The sequence below is a fragment of the Maniola hyperantus genome, chromosome 24, assembly GCF_902806685.2.
Source record: "Maniola hyperantus chromosome 24, iAphHyp1.2, whole genome shotgun sequence".
NCBI lineage: Eukaryota > Metazoa > Arthropoda > Insecta > Lepidoptera > Nymphalidae > Maniola > Maniola hyperantus.
This window is the reverse complement of record NC_048559.1, coordinates 8976257-8995394: the sequence shown is the minus strand read 5'-3', so window position 1 is coordinate 8995394 and position 19138 is coordinate 8976257. Positions and strand designations below refer to the sequence as shown.

Below are 19138 nucleotides of genomic sequence, written 5' to 3'. Positions count from 1 at the left end.
GCCGCGACAGCACTGTTGCGGCAGCACTGCTGCGTGCAGCGTGGTTCAGAACCATACCTTGACTGACTGATCTATCAACGCACAGTTGCGATGCACATGCACATGCGATATCGGAAATCGTTTTCGGAAGCTCCGTAAAATATTATCAGCTTATGTCTTATTTCAAGTAAAGGTTGGTCTGTTAGGAATTAGGATACGAAAAAAACAATTAAAAACATATTTTAATTACATTACTTAGTACAAATTTTATAAATAAATACATACGCACACCACTTAAACACAATTATACATATTGTCCGTACAAAATGACTCTTCACTCGCCATTTTAACTCTAACAGTAATGTCAAAAGTATGGTTCCACTGTCAAAATAAGGACTAAAATCATAGTTTTGACATGAAATTTGACACAAAAAGTTAAAATAGCGCGTGAACCCGTTATACAGATTGTAATTAAAACCCTAGCAAAAACTTAGTGCTATTATTATACTACCGAAACAAAATCTAATACCAATAATAATTTTATTTGCAATACATTGCAAACTTTAAAAAATACAGTTTTGTTTTAATGCATTTTTGCGGTATATTATCCGTAATCATTAGTACCTACTATGACCTGTCGTAATTTTTGCTAGAGTTCTAAAATTATTACAGCATGTATATCTTAACTAATAATAAAATTAAATAAGTATATTATAATAAAGATTATTAAGTAAAGTCTCCGATCGATGAATTACTTGTTCAATAGAAAACTAAAGTTCACAGTAACCCCTAAGTTAGCAATATAACAATAATAAAGAACTAAGTATAAGTACACACTAGCGACATTTTGTTCTGTTGCACGTACGTTGCCTTCCTGTAAGCATATCATAACATGGGGTTATTCAAGGGGCGGACCAACAAATTCCTAAAAGGCCGGCAACGCATCGGGGGCTCCTCTGGTGCTGCAAATGTTCATGGGCGGCGGTAATCACTTAACATCAGGTGACCCGCCTGCTCGTTTGCTCGCTATATCTATTTAAAAAAAACATAAATGGCACATGCTGTCCTATATGAAATAAATCAATTCATTTCATTTCAAACAGACTGAGCCGCGTACTGCCCTTTGACATCTGAACAGTCCTGCGTGCTGATTCGCTAAATCCGTCTAACACTCAATGATAGCCACAGAGCTCATTTGACATTGGTTGGTTCTACATTGCTGCTTCACCTAGTGATATTAAAATATTTTTTCATAGAAAACCTTCAATAGATTAAAAATAAATGTCAATTGGGCTTGGTGGCTATCATTCAGTGATAGAGCGGTTGCACACTTATCCGGTTCGAGTCTGCAAAAATACGGATATAAATCGGATATTGCTCACACACTAATCCGATCACTGATTGAAATCCAAGCTATTCAGTGGGCATATTTGAAATATCTCCGTCATATTATATCCGATTTGAATCCGAGGCCCATCCGAGACATTTTCACGGATGTCGGAGAGCACTCGGATGTTGGAAGCCGGAGCTAGTGCGTAAGCTACCATACAAATAGTCCTGCGACTACTTAGGAACGTATTTTCACGGATCGGATCGGATGCAGTGCGTAATCCCTGAGTAAGCTTAACGCGTCGACCCGCGTCAACGCGCGACAAAGCTTGTAAATCTGAACTTGCCCTAACAACGACGTAACAAAGACTACATTGCATCTTATAACTTAATTACTTCAACTTTATAATTTGGAAACTTTGAAATCTGAATAATTTGAAAGGCAAATTCTCATCTCATAAATACTGATGCTGTGGTTCGAATCATAATTTTACTCAAAACTCAAATTGAACTTATCAAATTTGCGAAATTGAATTAAGTCTTGTACGCTAATATTATAGCAAAATTAATTTGATTATGTAACTAAAGATCCTATAGTAATTGTGGAGTCATTTAAATAAACCACTTTTCGTAATTTGAATTATAATGAAATGTCTAAGGTGATAAATATCATTTATCTATTTATTATTGCTATTAAGTATATAAATTTATTTTGCAATAAATAGAAAATAATTATAAGTTTTCTTTGTTAAAGACATAAATCATCAATGTTCATCAATTTAGTGTTCCAGTACGATGCCGTATAGAAATCCATCAGGGGTGTGGTTTTAATAAAAACTGCCATACCCCTTCCAAGTTACCCCGTTTCCATCTTAAACTGCATCATCAGTTACCACCAGGTGAGATTGCAGTCAAAGGCTAACTTGTATCGAAATAAAAATAACAGGTCGATGGGATTTTTTGCGTGGATGTACTTAGTTAAAGACCTGTGGCCCTACCGCGGTTGTTTGACAGCTACAATGTCACGATCGCAATCATCTCTGATTGGTTAACGCTCGCTCACTATTGGCCACAATGCATTGTTGCAACAAGAATCGCACAAATTCAGCCAATCAGAACAATTGAGATTGTAATAATGATTGATGCAGGTTTTAGACAATCGCCCTACTGATGATTATGTAAACTTTCGTGATTCGGCAGATTGCTATATTACCAGTATTAATTCATAACCAATAGAAATAAATCAGTAATTAAGAAGCAACAACTGCAGTTTCCACTTGGATTACGTGTCTGTGAGGCTTACTTTTATGAATACCATCAAATTCATTCTGGATTTCTTCCAACGTCCTTCCTTTAGTTTCTGGTACGAAGAAGTATACGAATATCGTCCCTATAATACAAACAACTGCAAAATGCCACAACGCCCAACCAGGTTTCACCGTTTCCTCCAAATTCTGGTACAATTTCGTCACCCCAAATGCTAAAAACCAGTGGAAACCAGCCGTGATAGCCGTCGCCCGTCTCCTTATATTTGGAGGGAATATTTCTCGAAGCATTAACCAAGGGATCGGTCCGACCCCAGCGGCGTACACAGAAACAAACATACATAAAGCAAAAACAGGTACCCAAGTCTTGCTCGACGATAAATTGGATGCTTTTAAGTGGTAATAAACCGCTAAGCATCCTAAACTCAACGCCATTGCCGAAAAAGAGACCAGCAAAAGAACACGTCTTCGTACCCTTTTAAGAAACATCGTCGAAAAGTATGTGGAAGAAACTAAACAAAATCCAAGAATAATACTTGGAATATATGTAGCTTCTGGTGCGTATAATGGATTGGCGAAAGTGCTGAAGATAATTTCGGAGTAGAAAAGGACGGGGTATATTCCGCTCATCTGTTGGAAGATCATAAGTCCGAAAGAGACAACTAGTGCTTTGGCAGTTGCTCTTGTGGTGAACAACTGTTTGAATGTTATTCTGTTCCTGGCGTAGCTTCGTAGGGATTCCTTTATAGCTTTCAGTTCTCCATCCACGTCGTTGTCAATTCCTCGGAAGTATCGTAAGGCAGCTTTGGCCTCGCTGAACTTTCCTTGAGACATGAGATAAGCTGGGGATTCCGGTAGGAAGATGAAGGCTATGAAGAAGGCAACGGGTATGCTCGCGCAAAGAACTGATAGCCAGGATATGCTCTGGACCATACCTGGAAACAAAAATCACGATATCAGTTTTAGCTGGATTAGGTAGAATTTATTTCATACGTATTAATCTTCGTGAAGGAAAACATCGTGAGGAAACCATAATGTTCTCAAAAACCCTTCTCTCTCTGTGAGGAGACCCGTGCTCTGTAGATGAGGATAATATGATGAAGATTGTGGTGTCTCAAAGGCCCATATAACTCAAAATTCCGTCCAGAATAATTCACACACGTATATTCGTTAGTCTGTTACCAGGGAAAAATGAAAATTACTTTACCCGTCAGAGCATGTATCGCGAGCAATCCTGTAGTAGCGTAAGGAGCAAGGGACGTGCGAAAAATTGTTATAAGGGTTGAAGTGGCTACAAAATAAATATAAATTATTATGGGAGCGTCGGCAGACGGGGTCGAATACTAAACACGTAGCCCTCTGATGTTCACACGAACGCTCGGGGCATGACACGAGAGACGAACGCAGGCGTATTTCATTTTATTTTTGGTACGTGTTCCAAAAATTAAACGTACAAACCTGAGTTCCGCAGATTTGTCTGGTAAAGTGACGAGAGGGATATTTATGTGGCCTAGTTGCAAAAGCGTATTCTATAATGTACTAGATTAAGCCCGCGACTTCGTCTGCGTTTCAAACCCCTATCTACGTTTTAGAGGTTAAATTAAAAAAAAATCTTTCCTAGCGGATATCAACGTCAAATATACGTAACCTTTCAGCCCGATCCGTTTAGTAGTTGAGCTGTGCGTTGATAGATTAGTCAGTCAGTCGTACCTTTTCCTTTTTAGGGTTCCGTAGTAAACAAGGAACCCTTACAGTTTCGCCATGTCCGTCCGTCCGTCCTCGGTTAATCTCAGAGACTATTAGTGCTAGAAATCTGTTATTTGGCATGGGTATAAATATTAATCACGCCGACATAGTGGTGAAATAAAATTGTGATAAATATTTTTTGAGGGTAGCTCCCCTACACGTAAAGTCGGGATGATTTTTTTTTCTCGTCTACCCCATAGTGTGGGGTAGCGTTCAATAGAAAATACTGTGGGTGTGGGAACATCATTTTTCAATTCCTAGATCCGTTTGTAAAATATGTTTAAAAGTGCTAATTTTTATTATAATCAATTTTAAAGGAAAATTATCATGGCTAAGTAGGGTTCACAGGTTAAGGAGAAATATCTGTTTTTCGAGGGTAATTATACGTAGATATTATGAGTTGCATATTTAAGCGCATCGTCCTTCGTGGGCCCGTTTGTAGAAGTGAATCGTGAAAAACCATAGAATTCAAAATATCCTGAATATTCATAAATAAAATAAAAGCACTATCTTAGGTCAGCTATAATAATTGTGACTACGGAACCCTACACTGCGCGTGGCTCGCTACACACTTGGCCGGTTTTTAGTGATACTTACCAATAATATAACCAAAGAGTATACCACAAGCGAAAAGAACGTGGTAAAAGTTGGCAAGCGCAGGCAGTAGATGCGTCTCGGCGATATCCTCGACGTAGGGCGGCACGCCCACGCTGAAGGCGCCCACGGCCACGCCGCCCACGAAGCGGCCCACGAACAGCCCGTACACATTCGGACTGGAAACAATTATCTTTTTTATTAACTTAAAGTTTACAAAGGGCTTATTTATAACATTTCAATCCCAACTAGTGACGTCAATTCGACAAGCGCGCAGCGTGGGGAGCCATTATCTTTAACTAGCTTATTCCCGCGACTTCGTTCGTGTGGGCTGCACAAATTACAAACCCCTATTTAACCCCCTTAGGGGTTGAATTTTCAAAAATCCTTTCTTAGCGTATGTCTCCGTCAGAATAGCTATCAGCATGCCATACTTCAAGCCCGATCCGTCTAGTAGTTTAAGCTATGCGTTGATAGATCAGTCAGTCAGTCACCTTTTCCTTATATATAATATGTATATATATATACATATATTTAGATTAGAGTTTCTTACCTAGAAGCCACCAATATCCAAGACACAAGCAGAGGAAGGGCCAAGTACAACAAGGTCTTCTTCCTCCCGAAGTACTCCGATATGAGGCCCGCTGGCACCGCCCCGAACAGAGCCCCAAGGCAAAGTAGAGACGCTACCCATGACCCCTCGGATCTTGACAGCTGGGGAATAAAACATCTTATACCATCATCATCATGCTCAACCCATCACCGGCTCACTACAAAGCACGGGTCTCCTCTCAGAGTGAGAAGGGCTTTGGCCATAGTCTACCACGCTGGCCATGTGCGGATTGGTAGACTTCACACACCTTTGAGAACTCTCAGGCATGCAGGTTTCCTCACGATGTTTTCCTTCACCGTTAAAGCGAGCGATATTTAATTAATTAAAACGCACATAACTCCGAAAAGTTAGAGGTGAGTGCCTGGGATCGAACCCCCGACCTCCGATTAGAACTCTGGTTTTTTTTAATGAAATCGGTATAAAAAACCGGCGAGTCAGACTCATGTACAGTGAGTTCCGCACCTTTGAAGTATTCGTGTAATTATTTTGTTGCATGAATTACCTATCTCCAATTGCAAATGTAACTTTTTAATTGCAAAGTAATATTTTTGGGGTTCTATAGCCATACCTGAAGGGCTCCAGCGGGACCATATTACCAAGCCTTCGCTGTCCGTCTGTCCTTCCGTCCGTAAATCTGTCTGTCAGTGGACTGTATCTCGTGAACCGTAATACCACAGTTGAAATTTTGTGTAAATCTATTGCCGCTATAACAACAATTGATAAAAATTCCAAAATGGCCGCTAAGAGAATTAATAAAATTAAAAAGTTTTATTTCTTGTACGATGGTATGGAACCCTTCGTGTGCGAGTCCAACTCGCACTTGACCGATTTTTTACAGATCCAATGAAAAAGGGACTAAGGAATAAAATTGTTAACTAACCGTTACTTTAGGATGTGTGCCATTTAACGATTGAAACTGAAACAAAAAAACGTAAACCTAAACAATTAAACATTAACAAAAACAAAAAGCCTGGAACACCGCAAGGACGTAAACTCTCTTTGCGTGTTCTATCACCTCTATAATGGAGAGTGTTCCGAAGAGTTGTTTGATCTCATTCCACCCTCCTTTTTCTACAACCGCACCGCACGCCACCGCAATCAATTCCACCCTCACCACCTGGGTTTCTGGAGCACTTCGGCCGTCCGTTGTGCCAGATTCTTTTTTCCACGCACATTGCAAACTGTGGAATCAACTCCCTTCAGCGATGTTTCCTTTAGATTACAACATGGGACAATTCAAGGGGGGGCGGACCAACAAATTCCTAAAAGGCCAGCAACGCAGTTCCTCTAGTGCTGCAAATGTTCATGGGCGGCGGTAATCACTTAACATCAGGTGACCCGCCTGCGCGTTTGGTCGCTATCTCTATTTAAAAAAAATACGGCGTAACCATGAGTTCAAGTTAGTTTACCTACACTTCAAGGCTCTTGAAGTGTACACTAAAACAGTAAAAATTATTAAAAATTCCACGAATCAATGGAAAGTTAGATTAGATTCTCTAGAGTCTAGAATATGGCTATAATATTATTGAAAATTGAGGTTGCGGTCGTGGGCGTCCGCTAGCCTTTTATAAATGGCCGCAAGATAAACAGAGATCTCAGCGCCTGTCCGCCGCTCACAAGCTGAGCTTTTATTAATTGTAGAGGAAGAGCCTGTGAGGGCCAGACCTTTGTCATTTTATAAAAGCTGAAAGTTTCTATGCGGATTATCCCCAACACAGGTAGGAACGATCAGCGACTGTGAAGTTTGGATGACCGTGGCTTTGGCAGATTTAAGGGTATCTGACAAGGGGATTCGAAGATACTAAGTGCATGACGTGATTTCTAATACTATTCCGAACAAAAAGAAAAAAAAATTTATGCAGTGGATGACTTCGTACGACATATTAAGGCTTAATTTCGAGATTTGATTAAGTAATTAATTTCATCAATGTAATTAATTTATTATTATGTTAATATTAACATGCACTTAAATAAGACTATTTTAGGTTTTCTCTGACATCATATTTTAAATTTATTTTTTATTTTTTAGTACCTATGTTAATAGTAACTAAATGTGTAACTGACACTATTGTAAAATTGCGCGCCATTGATGGCAGATTGTAATTGGACTTTTATATTTTTAAGACCCTATGTACATTGAGGATTGATCTCTAAAGCGTTTATTTCGCTGCAGCGATCAATCCTTAATCTGAGTATAAGTTTATAAGTTAGAATATAAGTTTACATACATAAGTACAATTTAATACGTAGATTATAGTTATTTTTAAGGAGCGCCAGCTCGCCAACACACTGGCTCACCAGTTTGGCGAGAAAATAATAATGTAAATATTTGGTGTACCTACGCTTGTTATAAATTAAAAAAAAAAAAAAAAAAAAAAAAAAACATACAATTTTGCAATTAATAAACTTATCAAAAAAACCACCGAGTTTCTTGCTGGTTCTTCTCGGTAGGAACGGCATTCCGAACCAGTGGTAAATTAAAACTACCTGACTATTCATAAGCACTTGTAAAAAGTTTACATAAAAACATTCTATTCTATTCTATTCTATAAATCTAAAAAAAAAATACTTTCACGTAAGATTTTTACACCTTTATTACCTGTTATCTCACAAAGCTACCACGATCCAAACTTCACAGTCGTTCCTCCCTGAGTTGGGAACAATACGCATAGAGATTTTCAACTTGTTTAAAACAACGAAGGTCTGGCCCTCACGGGCTCTTAGTCCATTGAGTTTGTTGTGAAAACATAATTTACGGCGCTTCACCGGCCATATTGTGTTACGGATTGTTTCGAAGTAACTTTGAGTATTTTGAGTTTGGTAATCAAATCTCTGAACGGATTCCTTACATTTTCCCCCATTTTCCTTCTGCGAATTTCCGAGCCCTCGTTAAAGAACACCAGTAGGGTTAGTATGAGATTTTAAATCTCGCCAACGTTGATAGAATTCGGTGGTCGAAAATTTAAACATAGGTAATAATGTCAGAGTACTTCGAAATGTCTTTATTTTGTTAAAAAATATTAATTAATTTGCTAAAAATTAAGGTAACGTTGTTTGTACATCACTCATCTAGCTCTTGAGTATGTCCTGCCCGTAAATGTTTATAGCATGTTCTCACTCTCGACTCGGAGTGACCATGTCTCAGCACTCTTAAGATCAACTTTACTGTAATATTAAAGTGTTGCATCGCGCCGTTCGAATTCTATCAACGTTAGTGAAATGTAAAATAATCTCATACTAACCCTACAGCTGTCTATTTTTGTAAAAGTAATTTATGAACTCAATTTTAACGAACTCTAGCTTATGCCCGCGACTTCATCCGCGTGGATTGAGGCCGCACGACGTCGCGCAATGCACTGTGCAAACTTCCGATGCGGTACCGCACCTTACAAACTTACGATGCGTTACCGCACCTTACAAACTTACGATGCGGTACCGCACCTTACAAACATACGATGCGGTACCGCACCGTACCAACTTACGATGCGTTACCGCACCTTACAAACTTACGATGCGGTACCGCACCTTACAAACATACGATGCGGTACCGCACCGTACCAACTTACGCTGCGGTACCGCACCTTACAAACTTACGATGCGGTACCGCACCTTACAAACTTACGATGCGGTACCGCACCTTACAAACTTACGATGCGTTATTTTATTTTATTTTATTATAAAGGCACACAAAACAGGTTTCAGCTATAAATGGTCCAAATAAAAATAAAAAACAATAGATTAAATCTAAGCGGTAACCCTAAATATGTGTACACAACAATTCTTAAATAAATATATGCACTAACTAACTGATAAGATACAATTTATAAAAACACAGAAAAAAGAAATACAAGAAAATTAACTATGAAAAATATACTTAAAGTGGAGAAGATGCAAAATGTTGATTAATATGTTTTTTAAATGTGTTCAAATTATTATTAAAAATGTCAATATTACGGTTAGCTGTGAAAAGATCATTATACAGGCGACACATACGGACAACGGGATTGTAAAAGGAAGTATTGTTCTTATATACACTAAGGGCAAAAGTTCTAGGGTTTCTAAATCGGACATTATAATTAATATTAATCAACGACAGCAATACGGGAGAATCTATTTTGGAGTGAATAATCCTATGTAGAGATATTAAATGATAATACTTCCGGCGAAATTCTAAAGTTCGTAACCCAAAGTGTTTCAGTCTGTCGTGGTAAGGTGTGCGCCTATGGCCGAAATGATGCCGATAAGATAAAATGCGAATAAATTTCTTTTGTACGATACGTATATTGTACCTTACAAACTTACGATGCGGTACCGCACCTTACAAACATACGATGCGGTACCGCACCGTACCAACTTACGATGCGGTACCGCACCTTACAAACTTACGATGCGGTACCGCACCTTACAAACTTACGATGCGGTACCGCACCTTACAAACTTACGATGCGGTACCGCACCTTACAAACTTACGATGCGGTACCGCACCTTACAAACTTACGATGCGGTACCGCACCTTACAAACTTACGATGCGGTACCGCACCTTACAAACTTACGATGCGGTACCGCACCTTACAAACTTACGATGCGACGACGTTGTAGTGGTGTATGTACTAGATGTAAGACGTAGTAATAAAGAGGGCTAGCCACATAGCGGACGTGTTTGAATTATCACCTAATATCGAACCCAGGAACACCTACTCTACATGGCGACCCGCCAGGCCGCGCCACGTCGTCGCTACTATCCTCTCCTATCCTATCCTATCCTACTATCCTACCATCCTATCTCTATCGGGGTATACTAGCGGGAATTCAACGTATCGTGTTCAGTCGGTATCTACCAGTGGCGTGCACAGGAGTTCAAGCCTGGGTATGCATTTAGGTATGAACTTATTTTACGGCAGGTTTTTTTTTTTTTTTTATTCAGATACAAGTTAGCCCTTGACTGCAATCTCACCTGGTGGTAAGTGATGAAGCAGTCTAAGATGATTGCGGGCTAACCTGGAAGGGGTATGGCAGTTTTTATTAAACCCATACCCCTTTGGTTTCTACACGGCATCGTACCGGAACGCTAAATCGCTTGGCGACACGGCTTTGCCGGTAGGGTGGTAACTAGCCACGGCCGAAGCCTCCCACCAGACCAGACCAGAAATTTAGAAATTATAAAATTCCAAACCCCTGCCAGGAATCGAACCCGGGACCTCCCACTATTAAGACCACAGCGCTCACCAATGCGCCAGGGAGGTCGTCGAAATATAATGAAAAGGGAGGTTATAATGAAAAATAAGCATTGATTTATAACAATGAGGGTATGCAGTGCGTTTATGCCTCTATGAACTGCACGCCACTGGTATCCACACCTCTCTGTGTTCCATTCTGTGCTGTGTGTGTTCTTCTTGATGCATCTTAACGCAAGTAGAAATAGGATACGTGTAGTGCAGTCCATGGCGCACTAGAAATTGATGGTTAGAGTTTTATCCTACGATGCCGTAAGCGATGAAATTTTAAAGCATCACAATCCGATGCGGCATCGTTTTTGCGATGCGATGTCGCACCGCAGTGTTGTGGCCTCGCCCATACCCTAATTGCCATCTCGACCTTTTTTTTTGTTAATAGAGATAGCGACCAAACGAGCAGGCGGTTCACCCTGATGTTAAGTGATTACCGCCGCCCATGAACATTTGCAGCACCAAAGGAACCGCCGATGCGTTGCCGGCCTTTCAGGAATTTGTTGGTCGCGCCCCTTGAATAACCCCATGTTGTAATCTAAAGGGAACACCCCGCCGAAGGGAGTTGATTCCACAGTTTGCATGTGCGTGGAGAAAAGGATCTACCACAACGGGTGGTCGAAGTGCTCCAGAAACCCGGGTGGAATTGATTGCGGTGGCGTGCGGTGCGTTTGTAGAAAAAGAAGGGGGGTTCAAACAACTCTGTCGCACACCATAGATACTAAGTACTAACGTCAATGTGTCCTGTGGATGAAGCGGCAAGGTACAGAGGCAAGGCGGACGACGACCACGCCACGCACAGTCCGGTGGCAAAAGCGCCCAGATTTACTGAAATAGAAATTTTAAGACATTATGAATTAAGAAGTTTCGACGACCTCCCTGGAGCAGTATTAAGTGCTGTGGTCTTATCAGTGGGAGGTCCCGGGTTCGGTTCCCGGCAGGGGTTTGGAATTTTATAATTTCTAAGTGACCATACCGGCAAAGACCGTCTAGCGATACCGTGTAAAAACCAAAGTGGTATGAGTTTAATAAAAACTGCCATACTCTTTCCAGGTTAGCCCGATTACATCTTAGACTGCATCATCACTTACCACCAGGTGAGATTGTGGTCAAGGGTTAACTTGTATCTAAATAAAATAATGATCAACCCATGACTGAGAAGGCTTTTGACCATAGTCTACCACTCTGGTCAAGGTTGGCAGATTTAACACACCTTTGAGAACATTATGGAAAAATAAAATAAAATAAAATAATCATTTATTTGCAAGAATGTTTGTACAAGAAAGATGAAAATTACACCATAATCAGAGGCCATAACATTCTACTAAATTAATAGTGTGCAAATATTTTTGAGTACCAATTTTTAAAATAATTACTTAATAGTCAATGAAACAAAAAAAAAATTAAATTAATAGTCAAAACACAATTACAAGCAAAATACATAATAATGATTAGGTACAATTTTATAATGTCACAAAGTCAGAAATTATACCATGGTATTAATATTATCCTCGAAGAACTCATTTACCGCATTTAATAGCACCTATTTAACAATAGTTGAAACAGTTTTGATTTAAAAATACTTGTATTCAGTTTTTTTAAGCTTTCTGGTAACTTATTATAGATGCGTATGGCCATGCAATACACGTTTTTTTGGTATAAATTTATTCTTTGTCTTGGCACTACAAGTTTGTTTTCAAATCTATTCGACCTTGAAATTGTGTCAGCCGTACTCAAAAAATAATTTCTAGACATGCAGGTTTCCTCACGATGTTTTCCTTCAACGTTAAGGCAAGTGATATTTGATTACTTAAAACGCACATACCTCCGAAAAGTTAAAGGAGCGTGCCGGGAATCGAACCACCGATCTTCGATTAGGAGACGACAGGTTGAGATGGCACGGGGAGAGAACGCCTCGCTCACCCGCACTAACCAGGTGCGGGCGAGCGCAGATGACGTGCGGGTGTGCGAGGTGTTCCCCGCCTCTACTATATACCTATGCCAGTAGCGATGTACTGTGTGGTGATGCCCGAGGTGTCCCGCTTGATGTCAGGAACTGTCTCCAGCCTCTTCAGAGCCTTGGAGTGGAGGGAGTGGCCGTTCTTGTTGTCAGGCTCGGTGTGGGAGGCACCTGCTTCAGCATCCAAGGTGGTTGTGGTGTCGTCCACTGAAAGTGATTCATCATCATCAACTCATCTTCAGTTCACCACTGACCACGAGTCTCGTCTCAGAATAACAAGAGTTTGGGCTTAACCAGACTGGCGCTTTTGAGAATATTATGGAGAACTCTCAGACATGCAGGTTTCCTCACGATGTTTTCCTTCACCGTTAAATTTCCTTTTGGGGTACCCTAAAAAGTGTATTTGTTAAACACTAGATACCTAGGTAATATTATCACTACCCATCACTACCCATATTATAAATGCGAAAGTGTGTTTGTATGTTGGTTTGTTGGTTTGTCCTTCAATCACGTCGCAAGGGAGCAACGGATCAACGTGATTTTTGCATGGGTATAGTTAAAGACCTGGAGAGTGACATAGGCTACTTTTTATCCCGGAAAATCAAAGAGTTCCCACGGATTTTTAAAACCTAAATCCACGCGCACGAAGTCGCGGCCATCAGCTAGTTATGAATATGGCAAGACCAGGTGTTATCTCACCTTGATCCCAGATCAAGGTGAGATAACATGGTCTTTAACCTTAGTCATACCATTTCTATCTATAATGTAATAATATTTATTTTATTGAAAGGTTTAATTGAATTCTCTTATCTCTGGCTTTTCACCAGTAGGTAGGTAGGTAGCAGCGGCGAAGAGTCAATATAACACGATTCCTATCGGCTTCCCTTTAAGAATTGGCATAATATAGCGTAAGTAGGTACTATTCACATAAATTCCGTAATACATTCGTAAATACAAAGGTTCGATCGTCACAAATGCTAATTTTTTTTGTTGTTATTAAGTACTAATTTAAGTTAAAAACATAACAGCTAATGTAAGTAACATACACCTACAGTCCTACACCGTACAAGCCGTAAAATATCGGATTCCCTAGTTAGATTTTTGCTTAGTATTTATCTCTTTCATTTCCCTAGCGAAAGCGAAAGGAACGAACTAGGTCTGTCTCGCTCTACGGTTGACTAATAAAGAGCACACCAATTTAGTCTGGCCCAGTAGCGAATACGAATTTGGAACTCTGACAGGTCAGACAAATTTGACGTAAATAACTCGGTTGGATCCGAGTTACCCTATAATACCTCCAAATTAAAAATTATATTAATACTATTGTTTTAACAGGTACATGCTACTATTTTGAGTATTTTGTATTTTGAAGGGTGATTTGATATTGATACATTTGTTTTTGTGAAGCGGCCATGCTTGTTTGTTTAAGTTGTTAGTGGTGTTTTATTTTGATATAATAAATTGGGGATGTGATTAATAACTTATAAGTGGTAAGTTCACGGTAATTTTGATTCAGTTTGGTAAGCCAAAATCAGAAATGGCCTTAATTCACATAGATTGTTGTTTAACAGATTTCTTGTTACGTAACGATAGTAATTTTTCTAAATTAAGTTTTGAAAACAAAAATCGAACAGCTGATATTATTTTAGGTAAGTACGTTTCCGGCTTCCCTTTATCAGATTTTCACCCTTCGCCACTGGTAGGTAGGTAGGTAGGTAGGTAGGTAGGTAGGTAGGTAGGTAGGTAGGTAGGTAGGTAGATACCTATCACTGAATCCATACTAATCCATCTAAGTATACCTTTTTTGGGTTCCGTACCTCAAAAGGAAAAAGGAACCCTTATAGAATCAGTTCTTTATCTGTCTGTCTGTTAGTCTGCCTGTCAGTCAGTCTGTCTGTCTGTGAAACCTACAGGGTACTTCCCGTTGACCTAGAATCATGAAATTTGGCAGGTAGGTAGGTCTTATAGCTGACATTAGGGGAAAATCTGAAAACCGTGAATTTGTGGTTACATCACAAAAAAATTAAAATGTGTTTATGAACAAATAATTAGTATTTTCAACTTTAATAGTAAGATACCTATATCAAGTGGGGTATCATATGAAAGGGCTTCACCTGTGCATTGTAAAACAGATTTTTAGTTTGTGGCGGTTGCCACAGATGAAACTAGATGGCGCTGTTCAATCGATTACATTTCATGACGTACTCCCGAACAAATGTACCGCCGACAGTACTCGCACTAGCGGAGTTTTCTGCAATCTGGACTATATATAGAAGTTTCAAGACATAACCGACGGCCCAGCCTGCACACCGCTCCCGTACTAGTTATTTTTATGCAACATATTTCAAAATGCATCAAATGATGCAGTAATCATCGTGCAAAATGTCGAAAAAATACGACTGTAGTAGGTACGGAACCCTCCTTGTGCGAGCCTGACTCGCACTTGGCCGGTTTTTTTAAAACTCGAATGACTGATCCCGTACTGAACAAAATATCGGCAAGATCGCTACCCTATGTGGCCTCTGTAGGATTTGGATTACTCTATCTGAACCTCTCCGTCGACCGACTGTATGAGGTATCTCTTTATAGGCTGTGACTTATTTACTTGCCCTCTGTACCTTAAGCAATGGCATAACCGTCTAGACCAATTAATCTTATTGCTCTATTTTTCCTTCCCAAAGGGCAAGGGTCAAATAACAGGCGATTCACGCTGCTGTGACGTCATACTAAAGCTTTTTATTTTATTTTATTCACATACAAGTTAGCCCTTGACTGCTATCTCAGCTGGTGGTATAAGTGATGATGCAATCGAAAATACATGGGGCTAACTTGGAAGGGATATGGCAGTTATCATATTAAACCCACACCCCTTTGGTTTCCACCCGGCATCATACCTGAGCGCTAAATCGCCTGGCGGCACGGCTTCATAGTCATTCATGACCGAAGCCTCCCACCACCAAAAATTTAAATTTAAATTAAAAAAAAAGTCTGATCTTTAAAAAAGTTTAGAACTGTCCAACAGTTTAAATTACTCACGTTTAAAGTTAACAAACAATTAGTGATATTAACAGACCGTCAACTTGAAGTTCTAAGCTAAGAGGAATCTTAAATGTTTTAAATTTCGAACTTTAAATAGGTAGGTATTTCATGAAAGTTTTCCAAACTTTCAATGTTCGTTTTTCTGAGGTTCTGTAACTTGACGGTAGTTAGCTAAGTTACGGACTTGGATCAAAGTTGCAACTACAATAACAACTACTAAGTACTAATTTGAAGTTAAAGGATTTAATTAAACTTAATTGTTTCTGTGTAAGTTAAGTCCACTAATTGCTCTCTCAGGCCATTCCTGCCGCGTCCTCGAAAATTGTGGAACGAACTTCGGAACGCATTCCCTCAAAATTATCTATATATATATAAAATTCAAAGTCCTGACTGACTGACTGACTGACATATATATCAACGCACAGCCTAAACCGCTGGTCCTAAAGAGATCAAATTTGGAGGGTCTATTCTTTGTAAAGAGTAGGTATCCAGTAAGAAAGGATTTTTCGAAATTCCACCCCTAAGTGGGTTAAATAGGGGATGGAAGTTTGTATGAAAGTCCGTCATTTTTCAAGTTATTCTTAAATTTCTCAAAAGTTCTAAAAGCTTCATAAAGTTCTCAAAGTCTGTCAATCCGCACTTGGCCATCGCGGTAGACTATGGCCTTCTGAAACGAGACCTGTGCACCTATGCCCAGCAATGGACGTGTATCATATTTTCTAAGAACGCCCCGCCTCCTTTGATTGCAGCTGTCAGTGATACTATATAAAGTTTACTCAAAAAATATACATACTTGTACCACCACAGAAGAACACATAAACTTTAAACTTATAAAAACATGGACAACTGGTTGTTGTTAATATAAAAATATATAAAAAAGTGATAGATATAGAAATAAGGCGCAAATCTCGGCGCTCTGTGTGACTGACTGGCGGGTCTCAATAACATGATCTTGATAAGAATGAAGCTTCTTTAAAATGAGACAGGGCTGCTAAATCATGGATCCTCGATGATTATCTTCTTCTATTTAATTAAAGGTGTTGATAACAACAACAAAACTTCATCTGTAAAACGTATGACAGTCAGTCAGTTAGACATTAATTGTCACTCTCTTGCATTCGGACAGCTTCTATGTAAACACGTGTCTTTCGATTTTCATAATAATTACAGTTGTATTCCGCAAGTCATTTTCGTGGTTTTATTCATACGAAGCACCTAATTTAAACCTGTGCCTAACACTCCATCAAAAGGAAAAGGTGACTGACTGACTGACTGCTTTTCATCTTATGTAATTTTATAGTAATTTTGGTAAATGCTAATGATCCTTGGGTCGCACTACCTACTTTCTCACTCACGCTATTTCACAGTTATTTTCAAAGCTAAAACTAGATGGCGCTGCCTACTCTTAACCTACGCTATCTTACCATGTATTTTGAGTTCTAGGATATAAGATAAACGACTAGTCATCAACGCGCAGCTCAGCTCCGTGGACGGATTGGACTGAAATTCGGCATACAGATAGTTATCTTCTAAAGTAAATACTTTTATTTTAAGTAGTTACTCCCTTTTACCACACTCTTGCAGACGGTTGCGAAGACTGTTTCGAAAGTTCCGGCAGAATACCAGCGCGATTTTATTTTTCAAAACCTGCACCATTACTATGACGGGGCCTTTTCATCTTGTGCCATGATGGTGCAAAACTAATTTTAAGTTATTATTCAATTATTAGCTCATTCCCACGACTTCATCCGCGTGGACTACACAAATTTCAAACCCCTATTTTACCCCCTTAGGAGTTGAATTTTCAAATTTCTTACCGAATGTCTACGTCATAATAGCTATCTGTATGCCTTTCAGCTCGATCCGTCCAGTAGTTTGAGCTGTGCGTTTATAGATTAGTCAGTCAGTCAGCTTTTCAACTACAGACCTACTACTCCTAAGTTTATTTAAATTCTCAGCACAAGATGAAAAAATTGGTTTTCTTTCTTCTTTTTTAGGGTTCCGTACCTCAAAAGGAAAAACGGAACCCTTATAGGATCACTTTGTTGTCTGTCTGTCCGTCTGTCTGTCAAGAAACCTACAGGGTACTTCCCGTTGACCTAGAATCATGAAATTTGGCAGGTAGGTAGATCTTATAGCTGACATTTGGGGAAAAATCTGAAAACCGTGAATTTAGGGTTGATCACACTAAAAAAATAAATTGTGGTCATGAATTAATAATTAGTATTTTCAACTTTCGAAGTGAGTGACTATATCAAGTGGGGTATCATATGAAAGGTCTTCACCTGTACATTCTAAAACAGATTTTTATTTATTTTTATGCATCATAGTTTTTGAATTATCGTGCAAAATGTTGAAAAAATAAGACTGTAGTACGGAACCCTCATTGCGCGAGCCTGACTCGCACTTGGCCGGTTTTTCTTTCAATGATTACATGATAATAATTTAATATGTATGAACTTAAAATTTAATTCATAAGAAATTTCTGCATTTTGACAACCCCTGGTGTGATAACCTCTCAACTCTGACACAACCCTAGTCTGATCGCTAGACAAACAACTGTTAACTCTTTATAACAAATACATACACGCAATACTAACACTTATTTCTAAAGACATATTGTCGAAAATCCTATCAAAAATACCAGTGTTTTACAAAAATCTATTCGGAAGACTGTATAGATATTGATAAGGTTATATTTTTCTGTCTATGGAAATGATAAGCCTTTGGTTTCATAATCAACAGATGCAATTGTTATGGTTTCATAATCAACAGATGCAATTGTTACTAAGTTCAAGTACTCAGTTTTATCCGTGTTTAAAATTTAAATAAAACAATAAAAAACTAGATTAATAAATTAGGTACTTAAATAATTTTCAAGTTCGGATTGTCAGATTTCACACACCTTTGATGATTTCCTTCACCGTTAAAGCAATTGTGAAAGGACTTTTGGAAATCTCCATCTCTCACCGATTTTCAAAATTTTCAGTCAAGTGAAACCAGGGCGAGTCAGCTAGATATTAGGCGGGTATATTGCAATACTAAATCGTTTGTTAGAACTAATAAAAATCCGATAAATCCGAAATACAAACACAATTCTCTTTATATTAGGTGTTCGTATCATTTGTTTGCAGAAAATCTCCTTTTTAGGGTTCTGTAGACCTCAAAAGGAACCCTTATAGGATCACTTCGTTGTCTGTCTGTCTGTCGTGTCTGTCAAATCTGGGGAGTTAAAACCTGTAGGGTACTTCCCGTTGACCTAGAATCATGAAAGGCATGTAGCATGTCTTAAAGCACAAGATAAGGGAAAATCCGAAAATTGTCAAATCACTTGACTCTCAAATGGGAGATGTCAAGCATTAATTTATGGTTGAACTAGCTGAAGCC

At 39.1% G+C, this 19138-nt stretch overlaps 1 protein-coding gene across 1 annotated transcript; it reads right to left on the bottom strand.

Annotated features, from left to right (window-relative positions):
* Positions 1-203: 203 nt before the first annotated feature.
* LOC117993530 (facilitated trehalose transporter Tret1-like) lies at positions 204-16707 on the bottom strand. Its single transcript, XM_034981330.2, has 7 exons — positions 16545-16707; positions 12749-12919; positions 11486-11580; positions 6407-6442; positions 5467-5627; positions 4917-5092; positions 204-3508 (listed from the first exon to the last, which is right to left on the bottom strand). Coding segments are annotated over exons 1-7 (1590 nt in total). The 5' UTR covers positions 16546-16707; the 3' UTR covers positions 204-2558.
* Between the last annotated feature and the right edge of the window lie 2431 nt (positions 16708-19138).